The sequence below is a fragment of the Catharus ustulatus genome, chromosome 15, assembly GCF_009819885.2.
Source record: "Catharus ustulatus isolate bCatUst1 chromosome 15, bCatUst1.pri.v2, whole genome shotgun sequence".
Classification (NCBI taxonomy): domain Eukaryota; kingdom Metazoa; phylum Chordata; class Aves; order Passeriformes; family Turdidae; genus Catharus; species Catharus ustulatus.
In genome coordinates this window covers 224,764-246,042 of record NC_046235.1, presented here as the reverse complement: position 1 = coordinate 246,042, position 21,279 = coordinate 224,764, and the positions used below count along the sequence as shown (strand labels likewise).

Genomic DNA, 21,279 nt, shown 5'->3' with positions numbered 1-21,279 from the left:
GACTGCTGCTGTCTCTTGAGGAAAGTTGGATTCACCCTGAGCCACTCCAGAGCAGTGAGGCTGTAACAGAAGCTGTGGGCTGATGAAAGCAAGCCATGAGAGCAGCCACCAGCTGAAATCAGGGGATTGTTCAGGTGGGAAAAGGCCCTTCTGGAAAAGGGTCTGTATGCAGCACAAGTCATGAGGAGCAGCTGAGGGAGCTGGGAAAGGGCTCAGCCTGGAGAAAAGGAGGCTCAGGGGGCCCTTGTGGCTCTGCACATCTCCCTGACAGGAGGGGACACCGGGGGGGGATTTGGGATCTGGGAACAGGGACAAGAGGAGAGGGAATGGCCTCAGGCTGGGCAGGGGAGCTCAGGGTGGGTATTATGGAAAATTTCCTCACTGGAAGGGAGGTGCCACTGGAAACAGACTGCCCAGGGCAGCAGTGCCCATCCCTGGAGGGATTTAAAAGCCCTGTGGATGTGGCACTTGGGCGCAGGGGGCTAGCAGTGGCCTTGGCAGGGCTGGGGGAGCAGCTGGACTCGATCATCTTGGAGGGCTTTGTACAAAGAAATTCCTTTTGTTAACATTAATATTTGGTGGCTAGTATAAACACATTAGGGCATTTTAGTTGGGTTTTAAAGATAGAAACCAATACAGAAAAGAGAATGATTTTTTTGTAGTAGAGAATCTCTCTGAGGGGCTGTGTTCATATCACAAACATTCACTTTATTACATTTAATGGAATGGACTTCAAATGCCAGTATATACAAGCCAACACTTCATTATTGGAGTTTGTGTTTATCCACTTGCCATGGTCAGCCTGTTCCCCTCTGTCTTCTTGTGCTGCTTTTAGTAAAAGCAATGATTTATGAATATGTGGGTTAGATCCCTCTCAGTACAGCATGGTGAAGTGGTTCAATAAAAAGTTATTAAAGTAAAAAATCTATAGTTTCACGTGCTCTGCTCACCTTCTCTAGGAGCCCCCAAGAAGAGATCCTTAAGCAAACACTGCGTGCTGAGACTGTAACATAATCTACAAACTGAGAGGCCTCACCCAGCCAGAATTCTGATGAACGGAGCTGAATGGAGCCACTGCAGGCAGTTCCAGCTGTGCCCATCTAACTGCAGCACTGTGCCCTCTCAGTGGTGAAAGCACAGACCAGAGCAGGGTGCTGGGTGGGGGAATCTGCCATAAAACACTCCTTTACAAGCTACACAGCACCAAATGGCATTTGGTTCTTTAATGTAACTGTAATGTAACATTTCATTTATCTTTAAAATAAAACTCTATTTCCTGCTGATTGCAGAACAAACAAAGCTGATTTTGGGCAGTTTCCAGAGCTCATGTAGAATAGGATGTTTTAAAAAAAAATGACAGTGTTTCAGCCTGAAACAGAGAGTGAAAGGGTGATTTAGACTAGTCTACTCCAACCCACACATGTTTTTCACCCAGCAGCACTGCTGACTTGCACAGCTTGACAGCACAGCTGCACAGCCACATAAAGGAGGGGATGACAAATAGGCCACTTGTGCCTATGGCTGGCAAGGAGTGAGAGTTGCTTGTAGCAGTGAAGGCTGAAGGAAACACTCTCCAGGACAAAAAAATAATTTGTGAGGAGGACATGGAAAGTGGTAGAATCTGTTCAACTGCAGTACAGCAGGAAGAGTACAAGAGATGGGTTACAAAATGATTTTGCTGCCTCTATTTCATATTCCCAGATCTCTGAGAAAATGCAGCTCTACAAGCAGCAGCCCTCCATCTGTCTCAGGGCTGGAGAACTTCAGCAGGTGAGGGTTTCCACAGTGGGTGACAGATGTTCAAAGCAGAGAGACACCACTGCAGTTCCGAATCACTGTCCTGGCACTGCAGCACCCGGGACAAAGCAGTGCCACGCACGGGAGCAATCCCCCTGTGCTGCCCTGCTCCGAGCTCCTGCTGCTGCCCCAGGGTTCTCACTACAACACAGCAGCTATTGAGGCAGCAGTCACAGCCCCTCTGTTCTCTCTGGCAAACAAAGAATAACAGTCATGATCCCATACATCCTCTAGGACATCTCAGCTTGAAGGTTCCAACCTGCTCCAAGCTGCCAAAATAATTCTGTCACCTGTGGTGATCTGTAGCTGCCAGTGCAGTCCTGCACAGCCATCTCCAGCCAGGTGAGGTGTGGGATGAAATGTAGGTAGGAGCAGAAGAGCCCAGCACAGCCACAGAGCTACAGAGCTGCTGTCAGCCACTGCTGCTGATGCAGGCACACCTCTCACACTTCTGCTGGGAACCTCAGGAAACACAAGGAAGCTTTTTGTCCACATTGAATTCACTGAGGTTAGGTACCTGGATGCCCACTGGCACAATTCCTCTCCTGCTGAAGTAGAATGAAGCAACTAATTTCTACTAAAAATATAGATAATAAGCCCAATAAAACATATTGATCACCATGAAAAACAAAGGGAAAAGCAATTTAGAGTAGTGGTCCACATTGCCAGGGTTCTGAATTGTGAAATAACCAATAATCCTGTGCATTTTGTTTCTCAAGACACATTTGATTTTCTCATGACTTTTCATGGTCAAGTCACTGCAGTTAACATTATCACTGGAAATCTCAATGCTTGTGAAGCTGATTTTCTGTTTATAGCTGGTGATGGAATTGTTGAGGATGTTGGTGATGTTAACTTCTTCCATTTCTTCAGTCAGTTCATTTGCAGGCCCCTAGGAAACAAGAGTGGACAGTTTAAGGTTGTCTCCTGCAGAGGAAGGAGACCATAAGGATAAAGATGTAAGAGCACACTTCATATGTGGTCATCTCAATAATCAAACACACCTTTCAGCTGCTGCCTAATCCTACGAGGGCCTGAGGCCCCAGAGATGCCTGCTTCCACCACTGTACTCCCAGAGATCTGTGTAGATCCTTGAGTAAGTCTCACTCTGGGCAATCCAACATCCATCTCCTACAGGATATCCATCTCCTCCTGTCTGTACGATCACTTACTGGCTGGGAGATGAGTTTTGAGGTGGGAAACCTCCTTTTCCCCTGACAGGATTTGGGCCCTTGATGACCACTGCACTACAGCCATACCAGATTATTTAATTTCTCACACTAAAGCAGAGCCCTTGAACAACTCACTCTCACAATCCCCATAGAACACTGTGGGACAGATGTTTGGAAGCATCTTCTGGGAAGGGAGGAAGAAGAGTTCAGCATTCCTCTGGTAGAGGGAGGTACCTCCCTTATTGGAGTTGTTTGCTCGAAGAGTGAAGAGCTGTGTTCTCCTGGCTCCTCTCAGTGCATTTGAGAGGAGCAGAGCTGCTTCCTGCTCAGGCCCAGCTTCAGGTAAGGACCCAGCCCAGTGCCAGCCCGAGTGCCTTTGTGGATGTGGGGCTGTGAACCCAACAGGACTGCCAGGTAAGACTGCTGCTCAGAACTCTGCCAGACACTCAGCACCCCTGTGCTATTCATGAGTTTGTTACACAGAGGTTTAGATTCAGTGCCAATTAGGAGAAGTATTGATGATGTATCCATAGCAGGAAGACCATTTGTCTTTTCAGTTAATGGAGAACTAACTGCTGTCAGTCCAAGAGCACTGGTCTCATGAAGGTGCCCGGGCCTTACCTCTGCTGGCACTTTAGCTGCACACTTCTGTGATGAGGTGTAGTGAGCCACTGCATATTCCACAAAGGCACCAAAGATGAAGCTGAAGCAGACGCCAAGATAAACATCAATGGCCTTAATGAAACAGCTGGTTTTTGAAAGGGAACTTCGGGAGCCGATCATCAGAGTTGTCATAGAAGGCACTGTTGTAACTCCTTGGAAAACAGAGAGACCTTTTCTTGAGGACACTTTGGAGAAGTCTTGCCCTACCCTTTTGTTCATGTCATTGCTCTCTACTGATGGCCAGATAAAGCACATCACTTCTTGCCAAACCCAAACCATCCATCATAGCAACTGAAATGCTTTTGTAGCATTCAGTAGCTTCACACAGCTCTCCCTGCCTTTGGCAGCTGGGCTCCAACAGGCAGCTGGCTCTTTTCTTTTTCATGCTTTCAGTAAAAAATCCCCCTGTGCTGCTCCCTCCAAAGCACACCACAAAGATCGTGTGCTGTGCCCTCTGCTCTCTGCAGTGGGTCTCCTGGTAGCCTTGGCCCCACACAGCCCTGCAGGTGGGGACGTGTCCCTGCCACAGCATCTCCCCCTCACCAGCCCAGCTCTGCCCCAAAGAGCAGCAGGAGGTGAACTGACCATCCACCCCTGAGCAGGTAGCTCAGGAAAAGTACCATCTACCCAGCCTTCAAAAACAGCCTGCTGAAATCTTCTCCATTCCTCAGGCAAGAACTCACCAATGCAGGTTCTGGCAGGCACTGAGTCCAGGGTGATCCAGAAAGAAACCCAGGACAACATGACGAGCAGAGTGGAGGGCACGTAGGTCTCCAAAATGAAGTAAAGGACATTTCTTCTCAGTTCAAACTGTAATATCAGTCGTGGGTAACTGCCTGTTTATAAAAGGAAGAGGCCTGGTGAATACAAGACTCCCAAGGATACCTGAAATAAAACTGGGACAGCCCAGCACCAGCCCTTCAGCTGGTGGAGCTCAGCAGAGCAGGTAACACACCTGACACAGGAGGACATGCACGCACTAACAGGCAAAGAGGCGTCTGAACAGCACCACCTGAACAGAAACCACCTGAACAACACCTGAACAGCATCATCTGAACAGCAAAACCTGAACAGAACCACCTGAAGAAAGCAATCTGAACAGCATCACCTGAACAGCAGTATCTGCACAGCACACACCCTGCATAGGGGCTCCTGCCCCTGAGCACAGCAGGAATATCCCAGCAGGGCCTCAGCTCTGAGCACGGCAGGGCTGGTGCTCTCACCTGTTCTCTCACACTCAGCACAGCACACCTTTCCCAACACCTGCTCAGAAGGCACTGCCAGGTTCAGCCTTACCTGATGGCTGAAAAACAACAAAATATTTGTCTCTTGATGTCAGCAGGCTCTGGCTCACATCCCAAACCACCCCTCTGCCTTATCATCACAGAGAATCAGAACCTCGTTTTCATTAGTGATTTGTGATCTTTGATAACTGTATTTTTTGTGCTCAAAAAACTCATTCATCTTTTAAAAAACAATTTGTTGTAAATACTGACATAAGGGTTCTGAGGCTGGATCAGCAGTGTTTTCAGGATGTAGTATTGCTCTGTAAACAATAATTCCCTTTGAAGTGTAGAAACAAAGTCCATGTTGTTCATGGGCTGTGTGCAACAAAACAACAGAAACATTGTTAGTTTTTAAACCTTGTCATTCTAAGGAAGTTGTGTCCCCTTTCACAGCATCAATAATTGGAGAACAGTATTTTACACTGATAATGCAAAAGACATTGAATTCTGATCTACAAGAACATGTTATTCCATCATGATAGAATTGTAATTGGCAAACAAATGTATATTAAAAAAAATAATTTTACTCCTAGTTACTGTAACCATTGCTCTCCACAGTATCCATAGACCTGGGTGGAAGGGATAGAGTTTCTTTGTGTGTGTGTGGAGGAAAACAGGGAGAAAAAAATTAAAATCCATCAAATAAATGCAGTATATTTTACATCTCCATCTTTCTGTGGATTTCCATCTTACAGAATATCCTGACTTCAACTAACAGGATGTCACCACCTTCTGTTCATCTCTTTTGTGAGATTAAGATCTGCTGAAGGCTTTACTGGTTCAGGACTAAGTCAAACGATGCTGGCCCACAGGAGGAGAGGCAATGGGATGGGAAGCACCCAGAGCTTTCCCTGCTTTCCCCCCCAGGTGTACCTGTCTCCTACCTGGAGCGGGACACCAGGGTGTGGTAGCGCTCCAGCCGGTACTGGGACAGCTGCAGCCCCTCCAGGCCCTGCACCGAGTCGTTCCCCCTCAGCCACAAGAAGGTGACATCGCTCTCGTCGTAGCCCCTGAGGAGAACAGGCTGTGAGCACTGTGGCCAGGAGAGCCCTGCTGTGGCCAGGGACAGCCCTGCTGTGACCAGGCTTCTCTGACCTGGCACACATTGTCCAGAAAACCTGCTCATAAAAACAACCTTTTCTACACATCATTCCTCCTATCCTCAAAGGCATTAAGTTACTGAGGACAAATAAATACACACAACGTTTAGGTAACACCAAATTCCTCAAGCAGCAGGACTCCATAGATGCCATCTGAGTCTGTGACTCCAGGGATGTAAGTGATGACATGACCTCGGGTTACACTGAGGGATGCCTCGGGCTGAGGGATAAATCTTGCCAGCCTGCCATTCCCTTCAAAAATTTGACTTAATTTAGGAAACAGGTCCATCCGTTTCACTGATTTAATTCTTTTATTAAGAGCCCTTCTTTGAGACCATCAGTAGGGACTCTGTGATTCTGATAATAACCCATTTGTCCCAGTAGAAGGAATCCGATGCAGTTGCAGCTCTATTTACATCTAATTGTGTTTTCTTATTAGACACAAATTACCAGAGCTTGGGCGTGATGAACTCCTAAATTAGGTGTCCAGAGCATGAATCCCTGAGTAGAATCCTAAGCATGTGACTTTTCAAAGTTCCTAAGTGGTTTTATAAATCGTGGCTACTCAGGAAAATTTTATAATAAGTGATAGATTGTTGTTAATTCATCTGGCGTATATTTAAATAGCATTATTTCTGGGCACTTATCCTAATGAAATCTCCAGTGGGCAATATGTATGTAATTTCATTGGAATTATACAGCAACTGAGCATGATGTAGGACCCAATCAGTTTTAAACCAGGCCTAAACATGCTCTGCTTTAGCAGAAGAGGCCAATCATTATTATTTCAGGAGCTATTCTTTGTAATAAAGTTAACCATGGTGAACTAATATGATTTTAATGTGAAAATAATATGTGCTTCCCTAGGTGCTTCATTCTGCAACCCCAGAAGTTGAAGCTCTGGTCCTTCCCATGTTGAGATGGTGGAAGTTTGGTTTAGTGCCACTCAGCAGGAGCTGACACAGCTCATCCCAGGTCCAGCTGAGCTTTGGGGTGACAGCCCTGCAGTGACCCATGCTGCCCTGGAGCCCTTCTCAGCCATTGCCACAGGTGAGCTTTTAATCCAACTGAGAGCAGAACTCACTGACAATTCCTCCTCCTGAGACTTCCCAGTCTGAGACTCTTCTGATGAGGGTCCCACCCTCTGTATCCCCTCCCTAGAGGGGCAGGTACCACAAACCTGGCTTTGGCCCTAGTCCTGAACTCGTGAGTTTGAGAGCCATGTTCAACTCTAATTCTAGAAAGAACCAGCATTCCCAATATCCTTTTACAGTGGGGCATTTGGGGGTGCAATGGGCAGTAGCTACCTAAAAACGCAAGAATTGTTCCTTGTGGTACTCTATCACACGTACTTACTCCACAAGTTACTTTTGAAGTAGCTGTGTGTTCAAAAGGATCTACATTTTGAGAACCAACCAATATTACTTCATCCTTTCTGTGCAAGATTGAATTATCTACACTTCAGTAAAATATTCTTTATTACCACTTTTTTGCATAAATTGCACAGGGACAGGAATTCTCTGGACTGTGGATTACAAACATTTGAAGAATGATGATGCAGACGTTGTTTTCTTCCGGACATCATAATTTGCAGGAATAAAAATATACTCCAGAAAGCCACTGTCCTTAATCCAAATATTCAAGATGTAGCTACTTTTGAATAAACAAATTTAGAGTTTTCTAGAATGTTATACTTACAGCTTTCTAGCTGTAGTCAGCATGTCTGTGTGTCCATGGGGTATTTTGACAGGTCCATGTTACAGGCAACAGTAGTGGTGATTCTGTAGAAAGAGAAAGAACTCCAAAAATTGCAATAAAAGCATAAAATCCCCCAGCAAACTGACCATGAAGCTCTGCTCTGCCAGTTAGGTTATTTGGATCTATGATATGAATTACATCTGAAGAACAAGCACTCTCTGCAGCCACCCCAGTGAAAACATAGCCCAAGGAGGAAATTTGCTTTGATTTGCTGGGATATAGAGTGCAGATTCACTTTTTGTTTTCCATTGCTACAATTTGCACATCTTAAGGAGTCACCACTTGTGACAGGAGGCACAGTGCCCAACCGCGCAGGTACTCACCGTGGAGGCAGGTGAGTTTTACTCTGCAGCTGAGGTGACTGGGTAAGGAGCACCGTAGGAATTGCTGACTCAAGTGCTGTGCACCTTTCTGTGTGCACCTGCTGTGCACTTCATGGACAAATACTTTTATTGGTTAAAAACAGAAGTCATCACTACATGGCACTGGACGAACAAATGGTTCCCCACTATCAGCACAACTTTTACTGTTGTGATGTCCTCCTTCCATTGCTCCCCTGCCCCTATCTGACTGGGCTTTTCCTCAGTGACACCTAAACCTATGAGCTTTCTGAGCAGCCTCAGGGCACAGCATCTCTGTGATGGGAGATCCTGATCCCTGACTGACATCTCCAGAGGCCAGGACAGGGGGAAATGCATCAGCAGAGAATGGTCACAGCTGCCTTGTTGACCTCAAACTCATGACCTGTGACAGCTGGTCCTGCTCCTGAGCAGGGTGATTCTGGCAATCTGTTCTGGGCCAGCAGCGGACCCTCTGTACCTCAAGGCATAGAGGACAGTGCTGTTGGAGAACAGCCTGAGCAGGCGGTTGCCCACGGTGACGTCGTGCAGGAAGGACCTTTTGGACACCACGATGTAGGTGTCTGGCACCCAGAGCAGCTCCAGCAGGCGAGCATCCAGCGTGAAGCTCTCATTGCCATGGAAGACCAGGTGAGGGTCTGTCCAGTACTGCCGCAGGGAGATGGTGGCTATGTAATCCTGGGGGACAGGGCAGAGCTGGGGGGTGTGCCCGGGGCACCCCATATGTGTGACAAGGGACAGAACACATCCTTGTTCAACCCACCACTGCCAAGCTTCACTTCCATCACTGTTCTATTTGCTTTGTAATATTTCTAATACACTTTCACTCTGAGTTGTGGAGTTTGAGGACTAAAGATTATACTTACAGTACTTAATGTTTTTAATGAGCAGTTACTGTGACTGAAGTTTTTGTGCCCGTTTTGCAGGTAAGAGAACAGATGGGAAGAACACACTTCAGTCATTGCCTAGAGCTGGGAAATTCCATACGTGCTATAAATCTGGTTATCAAAGAGGCATTGGCACTTTGGAAAAAAAAGGCAAGTGAATCCAACCTGTTATGTCAGGGATTAAAAGACTAAAAACCCAAACAAGTGGAAAAAAGAAAACTTATGCCTTCTATTTTAATAGGAGTTTTAAATCTAAGGACTGGGATTAACTTGAGTTAGGCCTGCCAAAATCAGCTGGAGCATTCTGATTGTGCCCCAGCAGAACAGAGCAAGCAGCACCCACTGAGCTCTGAAGCTGGTGCTTAGCCTTCTGGACACCTCAGGCACTGCTGGACTATGCGACTTCCTTTCTCACAAGGGACGCCACACAGGATTGATTTTTTTCTATTTCCACAGGGTCTGATTTCCAGAAGCTGCTCAGTTTTTGACAAGCAAGACTTCTGGAACCACTTCTGTTTACTTGTAAGCCCACATTATTGTGGCACCTACACAGTCTGCAGTTATAGATAAACTCTGTTTTCATCCCACTGCTGAAAGCGGTCAACAGCCCCCCAAACAGCAAAGCAGTTTCAAAATGACCATTTTTGTGCTGGACACAGGAATGAATGTGAAGTCTCTCAGGCATATCTCAATCTTGTCTTGTAAAATAAAAGTTCTTTCACTTACCATGTCACTCTCAGATATGCTAGAAATACTTGCAATGTCCAGACTCATTGCAATTTGTACGGGTTCTCCTGCAGAGGGAAAGAAACGCTTCAGGAGTGAGAAGGGAAATGTGAAGGGCACAGTAAAGGCACTCAGGATGCTGTGCAGGTGGGCACTGTCCTCAGCCTCACTCCCTGTCACTAAAACTTCGAGGAGAGAAGGGCCCTGATTCCCGAGAAAGGCACTGCTGGAATGTGAAGCAGCAGTGCCTCTGCCCCGCCCCAGCCCCAGCTCCAGCCCCAGCTCCAGTTCCAGTTCCAGTTCTAGTTCCAGCCCCAGCTCCAGCCGGGAGGGACCCGCGGAGCGAGAGCGCCGGGAGCCACCGCGAGAGGGCAGCACCGGCCGGACAGCGACAGGGGCGGCGACAGGGACAGCGACAGGGATGGGGACAGGGACAGGGACAGGGACAGCGACAGGGATGGGGACAGCGACAGGGATGGGGACAGGGACAGCGACAGCGACAGGGACAGGGACAGGGATGGGGACAGGGATGGGGACAGTGACAGGGATGGGGACGGGGACAGCTACAGGGATGGGGACAGCGAGAGGGATGGGGACAGGGACAGCGACAGCGACAGGTACAGTGATGGGGACAGGGACAGGGATGGAGACAGTGACAGGGATGGGGACGGGGACAGCGGCAGCGACAGGGACAGCGACAGGGACGGGGACAGGGACAGGGATGGGGACAGGGAAAGGGATGAGGACAGGGACAGAGACAGGGACAGGGATGGGGACAGCTACAGGGATGGGGACGAGGACAGCGACAGGGATGGGGACAGCGACAGGGATGGGGACAGGGACAGCGACAGCGACAGGGACAGGGACAGGGATGGGGACAGGGACAGGGATGGAGACAGTGACAGGGATGGGGACGGGGACAGCGGCAGCGACAGGGACAGCGACAGGGACGGGGACAGGGACAGGGATGGGGACAGCGAAAGGGATGAGGACAGGGACAGAGACAGGGACAGGGATGGGGACAGCTACAGGGATGGGGACGAGGACAGCGACAGGGATGGGGACAGCGACAGGGATGGGGACAGCGGCAGCGACAGGGACAGCGACAGGGACGGGGACAGGGACGGGGACAGGGATGGGGACAGCGACAGGGATGAGGACAGGGACAGAGACAGGGACAGGGATGGGGACAGCTACAGGGATGGGGACGAGGACAGCGACAGGGATGGGGACAGCGACAGGGATGGGGACAGGGACAGTGACAGCGACAGGGATGGGGACAGCGACAGGGATGGGGACAGCGACAGTGACAGGGGGACACAGGGACAGGGACCATTCTAGGCACAACAAGATAGTAAATTCTGTCTGTATTGTCTCAGACATTTATTACCATGGCCAGAAAAAGGAAGCAGCTCAGGGCTGCGAGTAGCAGCAGGTCAGTCTACAATGGGAAATATCCATGGCTTTGTGAAAGCTGATGGAAAGGTTTTCTGTCAAGCATGGTATTGTTAATCGTTAAGGCACAAACCCAAAATTAATAGAAATAAAAATGCTCATTGCTGTTTCTTAAACTTTCAATGATACTTTTCAGGTTCTGAATGCCATTCTGAGAAACCCTTTCCTCTGTGTGATGACAGCACTCACCTGGTAGGTGGGAGACCTGCCACCCAAATTGCTCAATAGCCTCAGATAAGTTCCTAAATTCCTGCCTGCTCCTGCCTCCCCAGAGTCTCACCAGGGTTTGAAACAGGTTTGTGTCTCAGTGTAAGGTGAAAGCATGTGTCAAAAGTCAATATTCCCGACAAGAAGAATGGCTTTGTTCCTCTGTAGCTGCATAAATAGCTATAATAGCTGTACATGACCAAAGGTAAAGTAGAAAATCACAAGGGTCAGGCTCTAAACAAAAGCTTGTACAGTTAGAGCAGAATTTAGTTATTTAGTCAGGTCTTTCATAGATAAATTGAAGTTTTTTAATTCCCTGCTCTTCACCTCACAGCTGACATGTCCCCAAGCCCCCACACACATGCTATTCAAGACACGAGTGGATGCACAGAAAGGAAAGGAGCCTGGCACACCAACTAATTTCAGAGAAATGCAACCTTTGAAACTGCAGCATCCTAAAGCAAGTTTAAAGCCTGCTGTCCCCCCTTGAGCCTTACAGACTGATTTTAGACACTCCCTCATGTGGAGCCAACATACCACCAAAGTAGGGCCTCAGGTATTTGTTGTAGCCCATGGTGAGGTTCTCAAATCCAGGGAGGGATGCTGTGCCCCTGCTGTGCAGGCTGGAGCCGTGGCCCAGAGAGCTCCTGGGGACACAAACACCAACTCTTACGTGCTGGGCTGGGCACATCTGGGCTGCAGCTGCAGCTGCTTCCAGCTTGTGCTCAAACAAACAAACAAACAAACTGTATCAAATAGTTACTAAAACCAAGCAGATAATTGAAATCACAAGCATTTTCTCACATTACTGTCTTGGCTGAATAATTAGCACCTTCAAGAAGTGGGCAAATGGCAAATTGCCTGGGCTGATAGCTACAGTTTAGACACACAGTATCTTAAGAATGTTCTTAAAATATCACAGAAAAAACAAGCAAGGTCTGTAGATTGCAAGACTGAAAAATAAACCCCAATATCCCCTTCCCACTACTTCCTGTACAGTCTACGTTAGGAATATACTTTTTTCCTCGCATTTATGACAACCTGAGATAAATTTTACAGCCCAGCAGCTCCTCCTCTCTAGTCCCCTAAATAATCTTCATTCTCCCAACATGTGAGTGCCAGCTCCCACAGCTGCTGTCAGCAGTAATGCTACAGGGAAAGGAGCACTGTGCACGTCAGACACCCCCTCAGTTCTGTGGGCAGCGCTGCTCCAGCACTGGGCACACCGAGCACAACTCTAAATCACATCAGAATTTACATTTTGTGGCTGCCACTGAAGGCAGGAGCTGTGCTCTGAGGCTGACAGATGTGCACCCTCACACAGGCAGTGAGAGGGACAGGGTCTGGACTGGGAGAGGGGAGTGTGATGGTGGCACACCCTCACCTGGGAAAGGTGTAACCGAGTGAAGGGTCAGCAATTTGTCCTTGCTTTGGGTTTGGGAGGGGGGAGACAAAGCCTGTGCTGCTCCCAGTTCCAGCACCCTGCTCTGGGCAGGAAACAGCCATGGAGTTACTCAGCATCTCACCAAGGGTTTTTCTTCTGTTTCCTTCACAGCTGGGTTAAAGGCCTTGGAGGATTTACACTAAACGGGACCTTACAGCAGACCAGGTTTTGCACACTATATATGTAAATACTTCAACAAATTTGGGACTTGCAGGTCCAAGGATGGTAATAACAGAGCTGGGAGCCTTGTGGGAGACATTTCTGGTAAAAAACTACAGCCTGTGCTGGTTCTGAACAGGGAATCAGGGGTTGCACTGTTAATGGACATACTGTGGTTTAGGGACCTGTGCAGATTGCTCTCTCCTTTACCACATCCCTGACTGCACCCTGACTCCTTTGGATGGGCTGGATAACTGGAAGCATAGTTTCCTTTTGACCCACATTATTTACATGAAACATCATTCAAACGCTCCTTTTAAAAGAAAACAAACCCTCCACTTACCTTTGAGTTGGAAGGAAAAGACACAGACCGAAGAAGGAAAAACATCTGCAGAACATGTCCGGAGATTGTTTCTGTATTTGTTCTGTTTGTCTGCAAAGAAGAAAAGAAAGACAAAGTTTTGTGGTTTAAGAAAAATTATTTTAAGGGAAGGAGGCAGGGACCATCACAGTCAGAACCATCACAGAGTGATGTTTAACGTACCCCATACTCAGTGGCTCCTGCCCTTTTTCCTGGCTAGTATCATTTTCCAACAGGTTCTATCACTTACCACATAAAACACCCTGGTGACAACTCAGGTCTTGAAGTCCTTGACAAATTCTAGCTCCTCTTCTACCAGTATGGGATGGCAATGAGCTGATGCTGAGAGTGGCACCACGGGAAGGGACTGATTAAATAATAAAATGTGTAGGCAGTTCCCAGAGCAGTCAGGCTCACAGAGATCCTGCCCACAGAAAGGCAGGATCACAGTCTCAGCCTCCCTTAGTCCCAGGCCCCCTGCCCAGGCTCACAGAAGTGCTGTAAACTCTGTGCTCCACTGGTTGTACCTGGGGTAAAACCCATGCATGCAGCATGAGGTCACTGCACTTCAAAGGGGTTTCGGTGACTTTTCTGGGAGTGGAACCAAGTTTGGCTGCTGGCCCAAGACTCCTCGGGCTCGTGCTGGCCTTGGAGCAGGTGCCACAGTGGCAACTCTGAGCTGTGCTCTGCTCCACTCTGATCACCAGCTCCCTGCTGGAAGTGCTGCTCCAGCCACACGCCTCTTTTCATACCCAACAACCCTCTCATGGCACTTAGGGCCTCAGCTTTCCAACTCAAACTTCACGAGTTTTCTGCTTGGGTTAGATCCTGCCTGCAGCCCAAAGGACACTGCCTCCTCAGCCAGAGGCACAGCTCTGCTGTTGTGCCATGGGATAAGCAGAGCACCAGGAAATAACAGCTTTTCCCACACAGAGCCAGTTCAACACTGGAACATTCAAGTATGAATGCACTGGAGAAAGGATGGGTCTTTTCCTAAACACAATATGTTTTAATACCAGTCCCACATCTGAATTTCCAGTAAGGCTTTGCTCTTCTAGTCCATTCTCTGAAATGACTCAGATGTTTCTAGATGCTCTCAAGGGCTCCTCACTATAATGTGAGGATGCAAGACCAGAGGCAGAGTCATTTATCCACTCACAGCAATATTAGACCACTATTTTGATTGAAAAGAAGGAAGATTGGTCCAGGTTGTTTAAAAAACCTGTAGAAAGAAGTTAATTTTACAAACTAGACTTCAGATAAATATGAGACTTCATGAACTTCAGCTGAGGAGCCTCTCATGAGCATCCCTGATGCATAGCCCAAGTTTTGCACAGGATGTCTGTAACGACAATAAATATATCAAATCTTTCAAAGACTGGGAGGCAGTGAAATGGAAATCTGTAAGTACTCCTGGGCAAGAAAAGGTGACACCAGTTCCCATAGCTGAATATAGGAGGAAGGAGCTGGCGGGGCTGAAGGGAGGGAGCTGCCAGTGATGCATTAATTGAGGTTTGACAATACCCTGACAGAGGAGCATGTAAAGAAAAAACAGGAGATGGGGCCTCGAGGAGCAGTTCAGACACCATTAGTCTGCAGGGCACAGGAACACTCCTCACCGCAGGAAGTTTTGGGGGCAAACCAGCCGCAGACTGTCCTGAGCACCTCCGCATTCAGCCAACACATTTGTTTTGTTCTTTCAGGCAGCACAGTCAAAGCTGTTATGCAGCTGCATGTCCTTCCATGCCAGCGTTCAGTTTTCCTCAAAAAATACTCAGTATCTACAGTAAGCACAAAGGTATTTCATCTGGATTGGTTTCCACATTACCTTGTTTTTAAAGGCCATTCAGCATTACATTTCTTAATGCAATGTGGAATTTAATACAGTAGTAAAACAAGCAAGACTTTTTTTTTTTTTAATTTGGAACTATCCTCATTTAAATCACTCGAGAAATAGGATAAATGTTCCCCACTTCTAAGAACAGAGAAATGAAGGTACTCAGAGGTTATTGTTTCGAGTGTCACCAGTAGCAGCATCTGTGAAGATGAGCAGGTACCAGCAGCTCCTGGCTCAGCTCACAGCAGCTCACACCCCTCCCAGCAGCGCTGGCACCACACGAAGGCACCGCAGCGTTCCCTGCAGCTGCACCTTCAGATGTGCACCCCCTCGTTCCAGATGTGCACCCCCTCGTTCCAGATGTGCACCACCTCATTCACCTCCGCATTCCCCACATTCCATCCGGACCCATTGCCCCAGACCGGGCTCTCCCTGCCTGGGGGCAGGCACTGCTCTGTCAAGTACCAGCTTTATTTAAGCTAATCCTTCACACAAGTGACCATCAATAACTGCTAACCTACTTCCTAAAAGACACAGATCAATTGACAGAGTATTATAACCCCTTTAAATATTAATGCCCTATCAGGAAGACAATTGCACTGAGCCTAGGGACTCCTCCACTATTAGAAATTATGCCCCAGCCTTAAATAAATTAACTCAATAAGTGTCTCACCATGAATACAAAATTCCTGCTTAGGGCTTGCAAAATAAAATGATTTAGAGCTGTTCTCTGAGGAAAGATGAGGTGTTTAAACTTGCAAAAGAGCAAGGGCTGCCATATTCATTAGGCTTTTGTTTTAAATGGACTGCTTTGTTTTAAACTCAAGGTATCCCTTTCAGAAGGGAGAGGGAAGAACCTGGAAAATCCTTCCATCTTCCGAGCTGCAGAGTTTCGGTTCTGCAAGGGTGCAGATGTCTGCTCCAAACTCCAGAGGCAGCTCGTGTCCAGGCCAGCTGTGCCCCAGGACAGGACACGAGCAGGAGCAGGCTGCTGGCACTGGCCAGCAATCTGGGCTGCTGCCTTGCTCCCATCGGTGCTAGCAGGAGCTGGGCACGGCCACCAGCTCTGAGAATTTCATCTGGATCCCCGAGGCTGCAGGGAGCCATTCTGCCTTGCCTCGAGGTCAAATTTTATCTCAAAAGTGGATGCAATGTTTCTGGTTTTTACCTCTCGGTTTATACATACAAATAGTTCAGAACTGCAAGATACACATGAAGGACACATCTCAGGATTAAAAAAGAGCCACACTGATTCCACTTGACTGAAACAGGGAGGTTTGTAGAAGAGACCATAGATCCAGCTTTCTCCTTTTGCCCTAGAGAGAGGCAAATTCCATGGAAAGCCACACACAGAGACCCTTGAACACAGAGAATTTTACAAGTGGCTCAAGGAGCTTGCCTCGGCAGCAGCCTCCTCCTCCTCCATGCCTTCTCCTTGCCACACTGGGTTTGCACAGGTACCTGTTGCATGCCCAAGGAATGGATCAGCGAGCTGCTGAGCCGCTGTGACACAAACCCTCCCAGCAGGAATGCTGCTTGTATGCTGCAGCTTTTACCTACAGCATCTGAATTCCCTTCTGAGTTCCCTGAGGGCTGGGAGAAATTCAATTCAGGTCTCAAAAGTGAGAAATCGAGACAAAAAGAGAGTGTGGACAGGAGAGGGGGCAACAGCCTGCTTGGGGAGTGGGAGAGACACAAGCAGTGGCAAGAGCAGCTCTCTCTCCTCCTTCCTCACTGGCTCCCACATACCCAGAACTGAGCATCCACTGTGGGTGCCTGAGCCACCATGGGAACCTCAGTCACCCACCCGTGGGCACCATTTCCCAAATAAATCCTGGGGTCAGAACTCACAGCTGCCTCAGTTTCTCCACAAGCCTTACAACTGCAGCCACATGCACCCACCAGCCCCAAGCTGGCCCCACTGCCCAGCGGCCAATGCCCAGCCCTGGTCAGCCCACACAGACACCACCAGCCACCAGCACAGGGCTGGCACTTTTCAGGTCACCAAGCTCCTCAGGTCATGGGAAGATGTCAGCAGCAGTGCTCACCCCTGCCCCAGCCCCGGTGCCATCCCCCTGTCCCAGCCCCGGTGCCATCCCCCTGTCCCAGCCGCGGTGCCATCTCTGTCCCAGCACCTCGGGGTCCCTGCTCTGTCTCCGGGCTCTGTGGTGCAGCCAGGGCTGGTCCTCGCTGGGGCCTGGGGCAGGTGAGTCCCTGCTGCTGCTCTGTGTGCCAGCACAGGGCCACCGAGGGAGGAACACCCTGATCTCATTACTCAGCATGGGTTGAGGCTTGCTAGTCTTAAAAATGCCTCAGCAAAAAACATTGCACTACAGAACCGTATTTTGTGTTTAAAAATAATCTCAACAATTGTTAAAAGGGATTAAGCAATGTTTTTACCCTGTATCACCAAAGGGAGCAGTACAGACAAAGAGTAACTCTGAGAATGAGGAAATACTGTTTTATCTAATTTACTGCAGCCTGAGGTGAAACATTAACTCAGCTCTGAGCTCCGATGGGGTGTAAATAGCCTGAACAAAAACACTACCGCACTTGCTTTTCAGGGTATGAACTCAGAGGTCTTCAAAACTGTGAACGGTACCACAAAACACACCTTTCATTTTACTGAGGCATTCACTGAAACGTTTGCCTTTGGAGTAGATTGTTTTGAACATTGGAAATAAGGAAATGGAGAGAATTTTATGACAGAAGTTTCTCAAGAAGCTGTGAAAATATTTTAAAGGGATGAAACCAAATCACTGCAGGCTTGCATTCAGGCTTGCATCTCAAAGAACAGAAAAAGTCTTTCCATCATTTCCCCCCACAGTTCAGCAGGTGCTCCCTGCAGGGACCCTCTGTGTGCAAGGAGCTGGACCAGCCCCCATGGCCCAGGGCTGCAGCCAGACCGATGCTCCTTGGGCAGGTTTCAGGCCACTCCTCAGGGTCATCCTTGGTCCTGATCTGTGTCAGAGACATAAACCTGTCTGCTGGGAATGCTCACACCAAACCAAAAGGGAATCCATAAAATCCATAAATCCATAAAAAGGGAGGAAAAGATCTCATTTTTCCCTCATGATTACTTAGCTGATGTTTGTTACAGTATAAAGCACCTCCAGACCTGACACAAATAACCAAAAATCATGGAAACACTTGTGAGCTGATGGAGAACGTGCCCTTGGCTTTGAGACTGATGGTCATCTGACAGGAGAAAATGTCTGGCGTCCTCAAAGGCCCTGTAGCCTATTTACTGCTACATCTGTGGTCACACCACATTGTCACACACTCCTGAGGAAACTTTGTGGCATCTGGAAAAGTACAGACCAGTGTGTCCCCAGCATGGGGACCAGCAGTGCCCTGGCACAGCCTTGGTACAATTATCCCAGGGAATTTGTGTATGCCAGGGCCATATCTCTGCCTGCCAGTGAACTGGGAAATTGGCACGAGGAGGAATTAAGTGATGTGCAGTTCTGGCCTTGTTCTCAGAGGGCAGGAACAGCTCATGCAGGTATTTATTCCCTCTGTGGCACATGCAGGCAGTGAGCACTCACACAGCTGAAGGGAGAAGACGCAGCCCCCCAAAACTGCTGTGCAGGTCTGGTCCCAGCCTGGCAATTCTGGTGATCTGGGCTCATCCAGAGCTGCTGGGCTGTGTCACAGTGGAATGACAAGGGACAGCAGTGTCCTCAGCTGTCCCCGTGGCTCAGATGCCACCCTGGTTGGGGACAACTGGGTTTCTGAAGGCTCATCCACTGAACATGCTTTGGGAACACTGCAGACCTCCCTGTGGTGTCCTGAAAAGCACAATATTGAGACACACCCCTGATGCCATGTCACATTTGCAAGGGAAAATGTAAGTCTAATATAGATTAATTCAATTCACTTCCCACCACATTATTTCTACTTGCATTTGATTAAATTTTGAGCGGTTCTGAGCAAACCCAGAGCCTTTTGTTTTCTATTTGCAGGCAGGGACTGTTTAGGGCATGACCAGCACCTGCCCTACAGCAGCAAACCACTTTCACTGGAGAACACCTGCTTGTTCCCATATTGGAATACTCAAGTATTCCAATAGCTGAGTGCCAGCTGTGCCCTGGGTTAATTCCCAGCTCTGTATATGTGGTAGGTAGAAGCTGAGGGCTTGAGAGCTGCTGTGCTGCCACTTATTGGGAACAAGGAAGAAACTTCAGAGCCAGGGCCTAGGTGTTCCCAGAGCAGGACCCAGAATACCTGAAAAGCACAAGCACAGAGACCAGCCAAACACTGCTACTGCCCCTTCTTTGTCAAGTGCTGAAATACTCCATGAGTCCCAGCACAGGGAACAGGTCAGACAGCTTTGTCACATTCCTGTGTTGTCTCCAGTGACACAGACCCAGGCAGGGTTTTGTCTATCCCTTCCAGACTGTGTCAGCACCGTGAGACACCTCGGGCTCTCCCCCAGGGCAGCTCCAGCCCACTGCTGCTGACTTTCTCCAAACCCCTACAACAAGGCTCCCCTCACTCCAGGGGCTCATCCTTGGAGGAAAGGCACAGCTGATGCACAGGGGCTCATCCTGTCTGTGAAGCACTCCTTAGATCCCAGCTACCAACATTTCCTCCCCAGTGCTCCGGCTCCATTCAGCTCCACCAGGAACAGGCAGTTCCTCCAGGCTTTGCTCTGGGGACACAGGAGCTGGCCAGGCGCCCCCACAGTGCCAGCACAGAGTTCCCCCAGGTCCTACAAATCCTAACCAAACCCAGAGGAAAGCTGCAGTACAAGAAAAGGACTTGGAATGTGACTTTCATTGTATCTAAAATTACCTGCAGGTCTCTGCAGTGGTGTCTTTGCGCCCTGCTGAGTAGGGCTGTGCTCAGGTCCTGGAATATCCTCTTCTCAGGCTGGAATGTGATTTCTGTTCCAAATGGGGATTAAATGTGCTCTCAGAAAAGGGGATGTTTAAATTCTGAATTTCTGCTTTTGGACACTTCAAACCTGCTGAAATCTACACCATATATTCCAGTGTAAATATATATAACATGCACTAAATATTCACTGCTAGAATAGGACAGAAACTAAAACCTTCGATATTCTGTTAATTTTATTTCATTGCTGACATAGAAATCTCTTACCTTGCATTTCAGAGCATCTCGTTTGTTTGTGCATCTCGTTTGTTCCATCATTTGAATACCAAAAGAACCAAATGCAATTCAGTAACTTATTTGCAGCAGATGTTCGTCAAGATTTAAACATTACCATATCACAGCTCAGTGCAAAATACAGCAAATAAAGTGAGGTCAATTTTAAAAAGTCTGAAACAAAAATTGAGAACGATTTAGAAGTATTTTTGCAGCTCAGTTTGTCACACACACAGATGGGTTTTTCCAACAGGGTTTCCTCATTATCAGTCACAGCACAGACAGTGCCTCCCACCTGTGCTGTGCTCACCCACCGTGGGTGTTATTCTTCTTACTTAGAACTGCTTGGTGACAAATGCTTTTCAGTATAGCTTGTGCTGTATGAAGGAAACAAGGCTTTGGTACTTCTTTGTGCTCTGAGTTCTCTAAAATTTAGAAGATTTGTTCGGACAGAAAACATTGCGCTGACATTTATCTTTGTGTATATTTATTTTCAATTTATATTGATTTATAAGTAAATCAATAAGATAATTAGGATACAAAGTTTGGATCAGTTTCTGTGAAAATGTCAACAAATTTAATTTAACCCTGCAATTATAAAATCAATCTTGGATTTCTTTTTTAAATCAACATTTTTCAATAACTTATTATTCTTCTGGAAAATCCTGGATCAGCACTAACTTTTCACAGACATTTTAACAAGGATATGACTGGACATTACTAGCAGTGGGCCCTTACCCTGGCTCCTTCATATCAGTGTATTCGCTCCTTGGTTCTCTGCACTGTCAGAGCAAACACAGACTCTAAAGCACTGGGGCATCCCTGGTGTGCTCCATCGAGGCAGGGGGAGCTGGGCTGGCTTTGGCATGTCCTGGGCCAAGCTGTGCTCAGGGAAGGGAGCTCACACTGCCAGGAGTGCTCAGGCTCGCTCTCGTGCTTTGTGACCTGGATGAGGG

At 48.0% G+C, this 21,279-nt stretch overlaps 1 protein-coding gene across 1 annotated transcript; it reads right to left on the bottom strand.

Moving 5' to 3' along the window:
* Window positions 1-687: 687 nt before the first annotated feature.
* Window positions 688-21,148, bottom strand: LOC117003232 (gamma-aminobutyric acid type A receptor subunit pi). Its single transcript, XM_033073000.1, is given in 10 exon segments — window positions 688-2,689; window positions 3,591-3,784; window positions 4,316-4,468; window positions 5,792-5,929; window positions 7,717-7,799; window positions 8,596-8,813; window positions 9,749-9,816; window positions 11,948-12,057; window positions 13,357-13,446; window positions 21,062-21,148. Coding segments are annotated over 10 exon segments (1,383 nt in total). The 5' UTR covers window positions 21,076-21,148; the 3' UTR covers window positions 688-2,374.
* Window positions 21,149-21,279: the final 131 nt, after the last annotated feature.